Below are 15,429 nucleotides of genomic sequence, written 5' to 3'. Positions count from 1 at the left end.
ATGTATGGCCGCCGCCCACCGCTGTCGCGCTTAGACCAATGTCGTGGCTGCGCCGTAAAAGTGTTAGAGTTACTGAACTCCGACAATAAATTGTTATTTATGTAAATACAACACGAGTTAGCAACAAACATGCGCATCATGCTTCAGGCACAAGCTACGGCAAGAATACGAATGTAAGAACAGACACTGACTTCTTGCGGAAGCAGCTTCTTGAGGAGGTAGCGTGACAGTAGTAGTACCACGACTTTTCTACATCGAGTGGGATTGTTCAATGCTTAGAATTACTCTAAAATTCCCAAAAATGTTAATGTGTTTCGAATGATTCTAAATCTATTAGAAAGTACAGTACTGACAATGTACAAGAAAAAAGGCTCCACTGGTAAGGCTAAGGCTTGCTGAGGCCTGGCATGAGCAATGTCCAGAAAATGACTCTTTAAATGCATTATTGACAACCAACAGGAAGTAAGGGATTCTCCTTGCAAGTTCAGTTTTTATTAGAAGTAAACACGAATAGGGAAGAAGGGATTTTGATCGAACAAGATCCATGCTGAGTTTTCATCACAAGTTAACATGAACAAGGAAAAAGTGATTTGTATAAATGGGCCATTTTTTTTCAAAGTTGTCCACGCGTAATAAATACCCATGTTACAAAAAAAGTGGGGTGGACAACTTTGAAAAAAAAAAAATGGCCCAAATCATCCCTTATAAAATTCTTAGTCTTTAAGAATAACCACTGTACAATTATGTTTTTTAAAATAAATTATTTGTTGTTGTTGATTCGGATCTGGCCGAGGCTTGCCGAGGCCTAAGTGCTAAACTCAGTTGTCATCAGAAGTAAACATGGTGCTTTTGTTAAACATGTAAGTGTTTCTACAGCACAAGAGTTAGTCCCGATCATCCCAACACACTCCTACCCCATAAAATAGGTACAAACATGCGCATCATGCGGGCATCAAGCTACGGCGAGAAAACGAATGTAATGGCGGACACTGACTTCTTCTTGAGCGTGAAGAAGGAGCGGCGCTTGGGCTCGTCCTTGGCGGGCGCGGGCAGCGTGTGCGAGCGCGAGGCGGGCGCCTGCGTGCGCGCGCGCAGCGCCTCCAGCCACCACGACATCTCGGCTTCGTCGTGCGCTTGCAGCAGGAATTCCGCGCCCATGCCCAGTCTGGAAATAAAACTTAAAGTTAGGTTACTCAGTCGTTGCAAAGTTAAGCATCAAGCGCGACTTTTAAATCGCGAGCTAGAACACAAGTTGTGCTAAAGAGCTTCCTTCGAATAAAATGCTACTTGCTGACTAAACTCAAAAAAGTAGTAACATTTGAATTTAGTATCCCAATAAGAGTTAAATCAGGCGCATTTATACATCTTCTAGACCTTGCTTATATTCACACTCCCTCATAGACCAATACAAATGTTGAGACATTACCTGAGCTGGAAAACATGCTTCTTTTTCGTGTAGTTGGCGGCGACCTCGACAACGAAGCCGTTGAGGTCTAGCGGTGGTTCGCCGCGCCAGCACTGGTCGGGGGCGGACTTATTCACCTTATGATCCTTGCTTACAAATGTTGAGACATATTACCTGAGCCGGAAGACATGCTTCTTCTTAGTGTAGTTGGCAGCGACCTCAACAACGGCGCCGTTGAGGTCTAACGGTGGTTCGCCGCGCCAGCACTGGTCGGGGGCGGATTTGTACGCCTTCTGGTCTTTGTAGAAGGACATGCGGCCATCTTTGGCCACGACGTACACTTTGTCCCATGATCTGAAAGGTGTTCATATTTATGTAGTGGATTTTAGGAGCGATAAACATTATGGTGATTTACGATACTTGCTAAGATACACTAAATATTATAATTGTTTGTTGAATATTTCTTTAGTGTAATTTTAAATTGAGACTAAAGTTATGTTAAGTACTAAAATATTTTAAAATCAATCTACTGTAAACAATTTCTATCTACGACATAATTTATGTTGTAATACATATTTTTACTGGATCAAATAAAAAAAATAGCAAACCATATACGTACAATTAAACTAATAACAATCTTTAATATTCCAAATATTTACGAAATAACATTTAGAATTGTCCATAAACCGACTAATTTTCTTTTGATTTTCTACCACTGCACCTCCGTCTAAGAAGAAAAACGTAATTCAAAGTTAAATCAGTCATGAATGTAATATTCATAGTTCCTCAATGCAATTTTACAGCTATCTGTACTTCTAGTTTTCCATTTCAATTTCCAATATAACATGCGACCAAATATAACAGAAGGTGCTTGACTGAGCGTACCCCAAAGGTGTAATGCCATCTAGGCCACCGTACCTTTTTCTGTATGGTACTGAGGTACGTTTTTTTCTTAGACTTTATCTGTCTATACGGAGTTATATGTCTTTGGTTAAACTGTATATCTCTGTTTTTCTTGTAGTACAATAACCAATGAGTTTACTAACCTGTTGGAAGCACGCTTGGCGGCGGATTCCCATTCGTGCTTGCGGACGAGAGTGCCCTCCACGCCCTCGTCCTCACCCGCGGGACTAGCGCCCTCTGTATAACAGCACACGAGTTAACACACGTCCAAATATGACGCACATTCCCAGAAAACAACGGGAGTATTAAAAATAAAGTAATACCGCTTAATATACTCGAGCTAGAAATACTAGGGACCGTCCTAAACTACTAAACTTTCCTTTTATGTCTTCACTGTTTTATATTAAAATATATTTGAGGCAACGATCATTTCAACGATCATCATTAGAGAACAAAACGCCATCGTTCTAACTTCCCGTACAGTCAACCAATTGGAACCCTAGTACAACCATGCCACTGTACAACCATGTCAAAATGACAAGCAGTAAGAGATTTCTTACAATCTGATTTATAACGTCACTATGACATAGTTCTACAGTGGGTTCCAATTGGTTGACTGTACATAATATAATTTGGCAATGCAATCAGTATAAAAAGGCCGCAAATTTGAAAAATGTATGCGCGTAGATTCGGTCTAACACACACTTTAATAACTTTGCGCCTTTTTCTACTGACACAGCGGGTTTGCCATAGTATATTACTCTTTTGGCTAAATAAATTTTCGGTAAATTGTCACATAAATAGGTAAATGATCATTACGATAAACTACATATCTACCATCTAATCTAACGTCACCACTAGTGTCAGGTTTGATACCTCCGTAGGGCCAAAATGGACGACTGTCTATCATATGTCACCATGTCTGTCACGTTCTAACAAGTATGTAAGTGCGAAAGTGACACATGATATGACAAGTGACAAAAACACGTCCATGATCCGGCCGCTGGTCCTGCAGGTGTAGCACACTAGTTGGATAAACTTTATCGCATCGGGCCGTCCCTATCGCACTTACAAATAGTGCGAAAAGGACAGCCTGACGTTATATCGCTGAATAAAAGCCACGCATGTAAAAGAGTTTTATTGCTATAACTATAACCATTCTTCACGAACCATGCGCACGACACAACAGCACACTCAAAGCAAACGTCGCAAACATAAACTTTCAGTTCACGTTGAAGAACGTAGCACTTCTACTATTATAAGTTGTTTTTTACGTTTATGTAGCTCCTTACGAGACCCGTGATGTTCACTGGCAAATGAAAAACTAAAGACGTTTTTATATCTATTTCACAATACATATACTATTCTTCAAATCAAAGTGCAACTTTCTTCAACGTGAACAAATGATTGGCGCAGTGCATAAACTCTGCTAAACAAAGATTATACACTACGCGCTACAATAACTTGGTAGTGGACAGTGGTAATTTTTAGTAGTTTAATGATATCTGTACGGGAAGCATGGTCGCGCGATAGACGATAAAATATCAGGCCGTCCCTATCGCACTTAGAAATAGTGCGATAGGGACGGCCTGCTATTTTATCACTTATCGCGCGACCATAATTGCCTGCCTGGAGCGGGTGATTTTAATGATATATGGCCCCGTTTGACTGTATTTAACGTTATTTTCAACAGTAACAAGTTTGATATAAAACTAAGTATTCTCAATAAAAAAAAAAAACATTTAATTTAGAACACTTAGATAGATTTGACGAAACCTTAGGTGGATGAACACTCAGTTATATGACGAAGCCTGCGCTGTGGATCTGAACGTATGTATTTTTTAATTATTTCTTTTGTTCAATAAATGTCTAATTATAATTTAAAAAACATAGACATTACAAAAAGGCACATTTTTAACAAAAGATCTGTTAAGAAAATGTTTTGTGCCGCTCCATACTCTGTTGGATTGGACTCAACGTCTGTATTCAAAATTCTGATCATGATATGAATAAATTACACTCGCCATATATGAAAGAGTTGTAGCGCCATCTAGTGCAAGTATCAAACACTAATTTATCTTTCATCGGTATCAGTCCGCTATAGCTCTGTAATGTAAGTTACAATAGGGAACTTGACTGTACTTAAAATAAAATATCTTATACCATTTACGAAATAAAGCATCAGATAAATATAAGATAAACATTTATTTTTATTATTATAAATGGCCACAGACTAGCCAAAGGCAAAGACGTGGCCTACGATGGAGTGAGCTCGCCCAGAAGATGCCTGTTCACTCTTTATTTGAAGGTTGCCGGGTTATATGAGCTCGGAAATATAGCCGCCGGCAAGGAATTCCACTCCGTGGCAGTGCGCATAAGAAAAGAAGAAGCAAAGCGCTTCGTGCGAATTCGCGGAATATCTACTAAGTAACATGGATAGAAGTTATTTTTAAATCCAATTTCTATACGTAGAAATATATAAAGTACCTAACTGAGTTGACCGTGACGTCACTCAATTCGATTTCATATTAGCAAGACGTTGAAATTCGTTTTGACAGTTCTTAAAAAGAAGCTGATTTGACTAGGAGGCAAGTAGCCTATTGTATGTCCACCTCTGTCCACTACCGCTCGTACCTTCGTCGTCGCTATGGTGTGTCCCAGCGAGGAGTTTCTTGGCGGTCTTCCAGCGGAAGCTTCGGAACGGCGACTTGCTGCGCGAACGCGACTTCACTTTACCCGAGCTCGAGGGCGTGGCCGGGCTCGAGCTCGATCCCGCCGCTGATTGGTCGAGGATGGGAAGGGGCGGGGATATCATGAATGACGTGACGTAAAGGCGTGTCAATGTGTTTATTGACAAATGGATATGTGGAAGCGGGGTAAGGGTTGGTGGAGAAAAAAAAAAAAAACAAAATAATTCAAAGCAACACAAAACGAACGCTTTGCAGCAAAAACAAAAGCAATGTCATGCTCGGTTTTATATCAAAAATATGGTTGATGTAATACAGAATATTTGTTAGGGTCATGCGACGAACAGACACGTGACAATATGGAGGCAAATTACCATTCCGTTAACTACAGGGTAGGTACTAATAGGTTTCAAAGGAAGCCGTGGTTCAAAGTTAGAACTATGCCATTAAACAACAAAGTAGAAATAAGCACTTCACCTATTTTATTACCTAAATTATGTTCAAATCACTTTGGTAACGAAACGTACCTACAACATTTGACATTAACACAGGGATCATTTCAAAGTGTCTACTTAGTACTTGTATAAAACGCCTGCGGGCGTAGTACACTATAGTTTGTTAAGCATTATCGCATCGGTGCGTCCCTATCGCACTTACAAATAGTGCGAAAATGACGGCCTGACGTTATATCGTTTATCACGCAACCGTGCCTGCCTGCCTGCTTCAGTTATTTTACTGTGGTGCAGCTAAAAGTACTTACTACGGACATTCTTAAAGAATCTGCTTGCTCTTCAATGTATTTAAGGTCTTAAATCAAGTTTTCCTTCCTTAGGTATCTATTTAGCTATTTAACCCCCGATGCAAAAACGACGTGAGTGAGTGAGTTTGACGTGTCTGTCTGTCTGTGTGTGTGTTTGTCTGTGGCAGGTCCCGGACGGATAAACCAATTTAGATTTATTTTTTTATGTTTGAAAGCTGAGTCAGTCGGGAGTGTTCGTAGCCACGTTTCATGAAAATCGGTCCACTATGTCGCGGTCGGAGGTTTTTTGAAAATTTTAATTTTGTGGTTAAGTTATTACCATATGTCTCTTGATTTGAACTTGGACATGTGAATAAATTTGAACCACGCTTCCCTCTATATGTATACTCACTAGACAACCGTGCGGGTTTAGCGGGGGTCTGTCTCTGCGGCGTGGACGGGCCGGGCGACGGAACCGCAGCCGCGTGCGGCGACGACGGCGTGGCGGCCCGCTCTGCATGCGACACTACGTGCGGGTTAAACACTATGCTACACTACCATGCGTTAGCGAGACAAGTTACATCGAGGTTTTAAGGCAACTTTATGCTTACATCAACTGCTGTTGATGGACTGATCAACCCGGCAGTGGACTGTTAAACTGCAGTAAAATTTTGAGAAACTTTTGCATATCCACGGACAAGAAAATCTTTTTTTAACACTTTCGCTACCAAGAACCCGACTGTCGGGCACACCGCTCGTAGAAGCGTAGCCGATTACATGGGTTTCCCCGTATGTAGCGAAAATGTCGTAGCGCCGCGTAGAGCCCGGTTTCGAAAGTGTTAAGGGACGATAAACCATCGTCCCTGTATATTTTACAAATTTCGCTTTTTTCAGAGAACAAGATTTGCATGACCGTCTATATGTAATGTCCTTATCCATTACTTCACTTTAATGTACAATCTCAGTACAAAAAGTTCCAAGATTGACAATCTAATCATGAAAAAATCTAATGTTATGGACTACATACACATGTATTGTGTAAAGATTTGCCTTCGTATTGTTACAGAAACGTACGAACGTGTCATGCTATTTCAGTCTATCTCAGTACAAGATGTACTGACAGTGACTGAACTAGCATGTCAAATACGAACGTTTCCGGAAAAATACGAAGGAAACCCTTTTCGCCCTACATCTGTATTTTACGGGAAAGTTCACTGCCGACTCATCATCATTCTCTTGCCCTCTTCCCAATTTGGAGTCGGCGCAGCTCCACCATTCCTCTAGGAAAGTTCACTGCCGCCTAACGTTCATTTTTATTATAATCTACAAAATATGCTCGTAAAGCAGAACTACGTCGATGTAACTTGTATCTTGTTCTACAGTATTCGTCAAAGGAATGTGTATGCGTATTTAAGTCACTTCAATATCATATTTTCCGTATATTTTTAACCGACTTCAAAAAGGAGGAGGTTCTCAATTAAACTGATTGTTTTTTATATTTATCATAATTCCTCAGCAAAACACGCTTACACATTTAACACATGTCAATACAAATAATACCATGCTATAACATGCGTGCATAATGTACCTAATACTAAGTATAGTATATCTACTTAAGAATAGTATCACAGTATAGGAACTACAAGGTAATTATGCACCTACCTAACTATAAATTATTGCCATTTCACCTATTATTATACCCATTTGTTATATTTTATTTTAAATTTAATTATAGGGTATTATTATGAAGAGAGTATGATTTTTCCTAAAATATATACTAAAGGCTTAAAGCACATAGAATAAAGCTATAAAACAAAGCATTCAATATAAAAAGCAAAGCATTTAAAAAATACACTCAATACTTATATTGTTTTTTTTGTGCACATAGAATTATAGAAGCAAGAGATAGCAAAATATGACACACCTACCTTCAGACAGCATCAGAAAGAGACGGCACGACACACTTTACTAATAAATAGCTAGGAGTGACAAGGATAGAGTATCAAACCGACACCGTGATTAGACGTGACACAGTACATAATATAATAAGGAAACATGGCTAGTTTAAATAAAATAATGTTTACATGAAGATGGCTAAGAAATTTGCAAATAACCAGTATTTACGATATAATGATATAATTTTAATAGCTACATTTTAATAGTATTAGTACTTAATATTTATTTTACTAATACGGGTTGTTACGTAAAAGCTGGCACAAATGGAATAAACGAAACTAATTGTGTAGCTTAACTTCAAACTTGGGTAAATCCATTCTGCTAAAAGGTTGATTATGCATATAAAAATATATATTATGATCTGAAAGATAATCAACCTTATAGCAGAATAGATTTACCCAAGTTTGAAGTTAAGCGACACAATTGTATGAGTGACATCTCGGCACAACTTTGAAAAAAAAAAACTTGTGTCTTCTTCTGTAAATGAAGCGAAAAATGTATTAAGTATGTATGTAATGCATATAGAGTTACTACGTTTTGTCTTTGAGGAGCAGTGTGAGATACGAGATTTTTTCAAAGTAGTGACGATCTGTATTTATTGGTATACAGTCATAACTGTCCAGAGCCACTATTTTATTGATTTATCTGTCGCACACGTAGATAATTATTTTCATACGTTCCATTCGTGCCAGCTCTTATTGAACTGACGTGTACTAATAATATTAGTTAGTAGGTGTCATAAATTTCGTAAATACCGATTGCACAGTCATCTTTAGACATATCTGTACTGTACAAGTAGCTCACAAATATCCCATCACATATCTACTCGCATCTGTTAACACGTTATACCTCTGCTACACTATGCCCCTCGCGCTGATTTATTGCCATTGCCGGCCCATTGACTCGCGCCAAAAAACCGACAAAATAAGGAGCGGTGGGCATGACGAGTAGCACGGCCACACTATGCCTCTGCCTACTTCCCACGCCGCTCGTCGAGTGTGTGGCCGAGGTATACCTATCATATATGATATAAGAATAGTGATATTTGTGAGCACCTCGTTCGCTCAGATATATCCTAAAGTGACTGCATATGATAATGATTAAAGTGTATATTCGAAAAGTGACATGTGAACAGTGATACCATCACCTTAAAAAGAAGTGATGAGCGTTAAAAGTCGTGCAGTAATAGAGAAAAAGTGCTATTTAGCCCCAACTACGAAAACCTAAACACTCCTAAACGTATTTAAATAACACATAAAGCTACAGTTATAATACAAAACGTGTCCCAAATGAGCTCGAGCGCGGTGTTATCCGACTAAACATCGGAGACACCCTTAACTACCGAACACAGACCACCTCAACTACTGAACTGAGCATATAAGTCAACCGAGGTCACTACACATAAATAAGCGCAAAAGATTTGGCCGAATAACTGTTTAAAAATTGCCTGCACTTGGAATCATCTGGTAAAAAAATTCAACTCAAGCTATCCTGATACACCATTAGGTAAGTGAACGACAGCAAATTTCGATTGAACCAACAATTACAGCCAGCACTTGAGTACATATTAAATATTTACAATAAATAAGTTTAGGGCTATTCTAGGGTTGTTATAGTATAAACTGGCATGGAATACAACTCAGTTGTTCTGCTTCAATTTCAGAAATACACAAGTAAAATTGCACCTATGTGTGGTGACCTCAAGCTCTTTTTTCACGCTTTAGAGTCCACACTAGCGTCTCCCAAGCGTCGACGTCAAGCCAACTATTGCTCGTCGCAAGCGTTGACTAAACGCCGACGCTCGACGCTAACGTGCAACCCAGTGTTTGGCGGTCTGTGTAACGCTACCGAAGCTCATGCGTAATCGTGTTCCCACACTGGCTGTTATAAATGTTATATAACATTGTCTGGCAGGGACAGCGCGATAGCATTAACATGGCGCAGTCCCTGACAATGTTATATAACATTTACAACAGCCAGTGTAGGACCACCATAGGGTATCTCTATGGTATAAGCGCTCGGTTACCTGGCTGCGAGTGTGGTCGCTCTTGGGCCTTCTCAGCCGCTTTAGTGGACGTTCTCCTTACGACTACGCGTGTGCATGTGTGGACAACACATCGGTAAGTATCGGCCCGCAACTCACGTGGCGCGAGAACGGCGAACGAGTGAGTTTTGGAAGCATGGTAGTCTTTTAATGTATGTTAGGAAATGTATGGATATCAGAATACGGCATTGTATCATCGATACAGCAGCCGAAAGTACTGGTTTCAAGCTCTTAATACAACTGTTTTAACATTACGATCGCGCAATGTTATACATACTTATCATTGTACCTTTCTTTTTAAATACACTTTATTTATTTCGGCAGTCAATATAATATGCCAGAAAAATATATCAACCACCTGTTGTTTGCCTCTTTTTGAAATATGTGTGTTTTCTGTAGTTTTTTAGCCAAAAAGGAACTGTTTTGACGTGACTGAATTGATAGTAAATAGGGGTAAATGTGCGCGATAGAAATTCATTAGTATTCTGCATGTTTTGTACAGAAAATAAAAAATTAAGCCACCTGTAATCTGTTTTCTGATATCCATACCGTTATCAGAATTCTTAAATGGATTTAATAGTAATTCGTTCGCCGCCCAAGCACCAAAATCAATAAATTTACACGAAAAGCGGCAAGCGTTGCCGTAAGCCTCTCATGGCCTATCGTAGTGCAGTGCTTAATCTTATCGTTGAAACTCGATATTCGCATAGAAGTATAACTAAGTTTAGTGTTACTGCATATGCAAGCTGCATTCACCTGTTATCGGTGAAAGTTAGTGGAAAAATAGACAAAATAAATGTAGTAAATGTACACCGTAGAAGAATAGTGAAAACCGGAGATCGGAACCGGTATTTCGAACACATACCGGTATTTTTGGACACTGGTCCCACCGCGAGCTAGTAAGCTACGAGCTACCGGCTATAAAAACAAAAGATAAGCACCCCCGTGTAAATAAAAGAGACACGGCGATGTTTATAGTTACTCGCCCAGCGGTGAGCTATCAAAATCGCCGAGTCTCTTGTATTTGCGGGAGTGCTTATCTTTTGTTCGTTTTCATAGCCGATAGCTCGTAGCTTACTAGCTCGCGGTGGGACCAGTGCCGTGTATGGAGTAAATACCGGTTTCCGATCCCTGCGTGGAACAGATGATTTTCGAGGGACCATATATTTTACAGTGAATCGTTCGTAAAAGCGCTCAGGTTTGCCCGTTCAACGCAAAATGTATGGTAATATCAGCTGTCAATATCGTACCGCGTATTCTTTATCCGTGTACGTTTACTATAGATATTATGACTATTGTAGAAGTTTTTCGTATTATTCTTCGTTGAAGTGCTAATAGACATTACACATGCGTGCTTACATTGCAATTTGTGATTTGAAGTGATGTTAACTGTTTAGAGATTCATTGTTCGATAATTTTTCAAGTCTATTTAGGTTTAAATAATAGATTTCGGTTAAACTTGTATCACGTCTATTATGTTTACGGAATAACAGTAGACGTGACCCGAGTTTTCCTAACGAAATATTTCTGCTAAAGCTAAATATTAGTGTCATTGGTCGCAATGAAATAATCATAGCTTTTAAGCGTTTAGAAACTATAATAACTAAAATCATTTTTTTTCTGGCTATGATACTATAAATACGAGAATGACACTAGATAATTGTATTTTCTGTTTCAGTCCAGAAAGTTAAGAGCACGACCATAATCATCATTTTCCTTTCTAAATAAGACGTTGCCCAATTACACAAATATTTTACTCACTAACATTTTGCACTGCACTGATGTGGATTGTTTGAAATATAAGGTGCCTAAAGGTGCTGTTACACGGGCAACACAATTGCCAGCAATTGCTCCATAGTTAGTTGGTGCGTATTGAACAAACGCGGCAATGGTTGTGAATTGCTGGCAATTGTGTTGCCCGTGTAACAGCACCGTAATGTTAATTTCGGGTTTACAAGCTACGATCAACGAAGTTGGAAATTCATACGAACGGAGCGATCATTTTGCCAATTGTTTCCGAATGGCATACAGATGTAGTGCGAAATGTTCTTCATTCGCATTTTTACAGACACTTACGAACTTGTCATGCAGTCAATCTGTATACAGTCAACGACACAGCTGTGAATACAGCCAAAGTGCCAAACATATGTATACACACCTTAATGTACAGACAATACAGTAGGTACTTTATTGTCGGTACATTAAGGTGTGTATACATATTTTTGGCACTTTGTATTCACAGCTGTGTCGTTGACTGTACACGAAGTACTGACATTGACTGAACTAGTCACCCGACGCCCCAGCGACGATTCCCCAGTCGTACCCTTAACTCTCCAGGTGCCGTAGCCGAATGGCATTTCTGCGACGCGAAACGAAAACGAAACGCCGCGGTAGTCTGGCTCTGTCGCGCCAATACGCAAGAGCGATAGATAGATATCTAAGCGTTTCGTTTCGTGAGCGTTTATACGGGGCCAGAACAGAACAGGCCGCCCCCCTCGCGCAGGCCCCGGGTCCTACCTTGCGGCGGCTCGGGCTCGGCGGCGCGGTCCACGGCGTCGCGCGCGGCGGCGGCGGCGGCCGCCTCGGCCTGCTCGCGCTCGCGGCGCTCCCGCTCCGCCGCCGAGGCGAGCTCTTGACGGCGCTTCATCTCTTTCACCTCGAACTGGGGAAATGAGGTGTGTTGTTTGAGAGGCGATGGAAAGTATGCAATAAAATTGCAGGTAAATCACTTCATTCGTTTCTACATATATGGTGACCTAGATTTCTACAAATTCATACTTGCATCGTCGCAGTAAAACTCGCAAGATAGGATTAGAGCAATAGTACATTGTGCAACAAGGGGAGGAAGTTGAATATTAAATCGCGACGGCTTGCCGGAGCGATTTAAAGACTCGAGTTTGTAATATTCATACTCCCCGAGTTACACACAATGTTTTTCATCACACTCGTAATGTAAAAAAATATGTAAATAGATGTAAAAAAGTTAAGCTAGAAATTTCATTATTCCCTTGGGAGAACGGTTTTTCTATAACTCACGCTACGCCTGCGTGCAATAGCACATTTAAAGTGCAGGTGTGATGAAAACCACATTTTTGTTTAAAATACAATATCCATTAGTTATTCATAGAAATCATAAAGTTCTGAAGTGATTTACCTTAGCGGAAAAACGGATCTAAGACATTTTTCGTCGTCTTTATTATTTTATTTTAGATTTTTACTATATTTGAAAATAATATCAGCTATTGATTTTGCTCTGTTATTAGAATTTCTGCAGTTTAGTCACAGAGCGATATATAAAGCTAAGTAATTCAATTTGTAACTCCTATATTAATTTATACTTCAATAAAATTCGGATATAAGTCCACGCGTCAACGTGTTTGAAATAAAAGCTGCATAAACCTAAAAAATAAATATTAATTATAATATATCCATGCATAACGCTGAGTTTACCAGCGAAGCGCCAATGGCCATGCATTCAACGCAAAGCACACACCATGCGATATACCAGTCACTTACACTATCCAAGTAGTTATAGTACCATTCCGCTTCGGGAGCAAGGAGCTTGCGAGTTTGGACCAACAGAAGTAAGGAGTGGGTTAAAGGTATGGATTTTACGTCTTTGCCTAGCTCGTTCACAGCTTTGTCACTGCTGGTGAGGCCAGGTAAGGAGAGTACGGCGACATCGCTTATACTGTCTGAGTCTGAAGGTTTACTTTTTCTTGATAGTCTTCGGAAGAAGCTCTTTACGCTACCCGATCTGGATCGTGGTTCGCTGGAGTGTCTTATTAGAGAAACGTTAGGGTACACCCATAGGGATGATAGTCTCTCCCATAATATGAAATCTATGCAAGAGAAGGTGATACTAGAAGTATGAGGTTCGGTCTCAGTGGGGTACTCGAAAAAAACAGAACTGTATATGTCTGGTGAAAGAGTGCTTCTCCTAAGAGGACTGATAGGTGGACTGCTGGTTTCAGAAATCGTAGATAAGCTGTTACCTCCGACTTTCGTCCAAAGAAAAGAATCGTTCCTTTCAAACTTTTTGGAACAGTCCAAAGTTAGTTCTCTTGGTTGGACTTGTTCATCCATTTTGAATCTACCGGTTTTGAATAAGATTTGTCTGACTATTACGTCAACTTGGGGTTCGTCAGGGGTGATTTTTGTTGGGGAATAGGGGTGGGTTTCCAAAGGAGGGGGTTGGAAGGAGAAGGAAGATTCATCATATTTTTCCCATGGTTGAACACTAGGCCATAGTGTCGCTTGACGCTGTTCAAACTAGTTAGGGTTAAAAAGAAAAATAAAGTTATAAATGAGAAACAGTGCAATTGCAAATCAAAAGAGCAGAAATTTTCGTAAGTAGTTTAACTAAAAAATAGGCAGTCTTTCAAAAACCACTCTTCACCAAGTGAATAAACAAGCACATTTCAAAAGTATTCTACATTACTCAAACACTCGTGCATACTGTTATTTTCAACATAAGTGAGTGTGTTTAGTAAAACGTCCCACTTGTCGGTTACCATTAAGGCGAGATTTACAAATGCAATCGACAAAGTGGGACGTATTCCCTTGCACACTCACATATTTACAGTTACAAGAGCTGGCACGAATGGAACATATGACTGAATGAATATATGAATTTGTGACAAGTTAACCAATAAAATGGTGGCTCTTGACTTGACAGTTACGACTGTATGTCGATAAATATAAGTGTCACTCGTACAATCAAACTTTTGTTCACTCGTGTCAGCTTTGGTGAAATGATATTTTATTATGTACATGCTTACTACATATAAGTAGTAATAATCACTCAAAGTTTGTGATATTACATAAACCCGACACCAAAACACCCAACTAACTACAAACCCGTAACCATATCTTAGTCTTGTATTACAACAAATAGTCCATCGTATCTTCACACGCGAATTTAAAAAAAAAAGTTATAAGCAGGTCTAATGTAATGAGGAGATACGTTGAATGGTTAGGACAGATGTCGCTACAGCTTGGGAAGCCAGAAAAATATCAAATCAATTTTTAAAATCCGGTAACGATACTTCAAATTTTTAAATTAAAGGAAATATTGAATATACTCCACCCCAAAGGTGTGTATATTCCATAATTAAATAAATGGAAAGATTTGCGAGAGTCCGGCGCGGCTTCCGTAGCTCAACTGATTAAGAGCGGCCGTTCTGTCTGAGGTTGATGCGAAAGCGTACAGTTTTTTTTCTTTAGTATATAAATCGAAAAAGATCTTCAAAATACCTGAACAACCCGATGTGATAAAATGACAATTTGTCTCCTCTTTTAACATTGACACTATAGCTACAATGGAACACCTATGAGCAATATTATAAAGTGTAAACCATACCGTGGTGAGTCTCTGCAGCGCGCTGAACCTGTCTTCCTGCGCAGCGGCGGACTTTTCAAACGCCTCGTGTTTCTTGATCAGGCTCTCGACCTCGTCTATGGTGTGTCCCAGCTCTTGCGACATGAGGTACGGCTCTTGGGCGATGAGCCACGCCTCGGCGACCGCCGCGTCACGAGCGAACTGGTACACTTCGAGGACTGGGGGAGAAATTGTAAGTAAGTATACGTACCGAGCGTGATTGGCAATATTGGCATGTTTAATTGCGTAGAATGGTTATTTGGGACAAATTATTTATTCTCATTTAGGAATTGTTTTAAATAATTGTACATTTGA

At 39.8% G+C, this 15,429-nt stretch overlaps 1 protein-coding gene across 1 annotated transcript in view; it reads right to left on the bottom strand.

Annotated features, from left to right (window-relative positions):
* Positions 1-942: 942 nt before the first annotated feature.
* Positions 943-15,429, bottom strand: part of LOC125235280 (spectrin beta chain) — a 101,175-nt gene continuing 86,688 nt past the window's right edge. The window contains exons 32-39 of the mRNA XM_048141789.1: positions 15,097-15,293; positions 12,252-12,396; positions 9,717-9,779; positions 6,147-6,260; positions 4,943-5,086; positions 2,452-2,545; positions 1,580-1,759; positions 943-1,165 (exon numbers count right to left, since the gene is read on the bottom strand). Coding sequence (XP_047997746.1) covers positions 958-1,165; positions 1,580-1,759; positions 2,452-2,545; positions 4,943-5,086; positions 6,147-6,260; positions 9,717-9,779; positions 12,252-12,396; positions 15,097-15,293 — 1,145 coding nt within the window. The 3' untranslated portion in view covers positions 943-957. The remainder of the gene's footprint in view (positions 1,166-1,579; positions 1,760-2,451; positions 2,546-4,942; positions 5,087-6,146; positions 6,261-9,716; positions 9,780-12,251; positions 12,397-15,096; positions 15,294-15,429) is intronic.

This window comes from Leguminivora glycinivorella, chromosome 17, assembly GCF_023078275.1.
Source record: "Leguminivora glycinivorella isolate SPB_JAAS2020 chromosome 17, LegGlyc_1.1, whole genome shotgun sequence".
NCBI lineage: Eukaryota > Metazoa > Arthropoda > Insecta > Lepidoptera > Tortricidae > Leguminivora > Leguminivora glycinivorella.
Note: the sequence above shows the minus strand (reverse complement) of the source record. Positions and strands in the feature narration are given on the sequence as shown.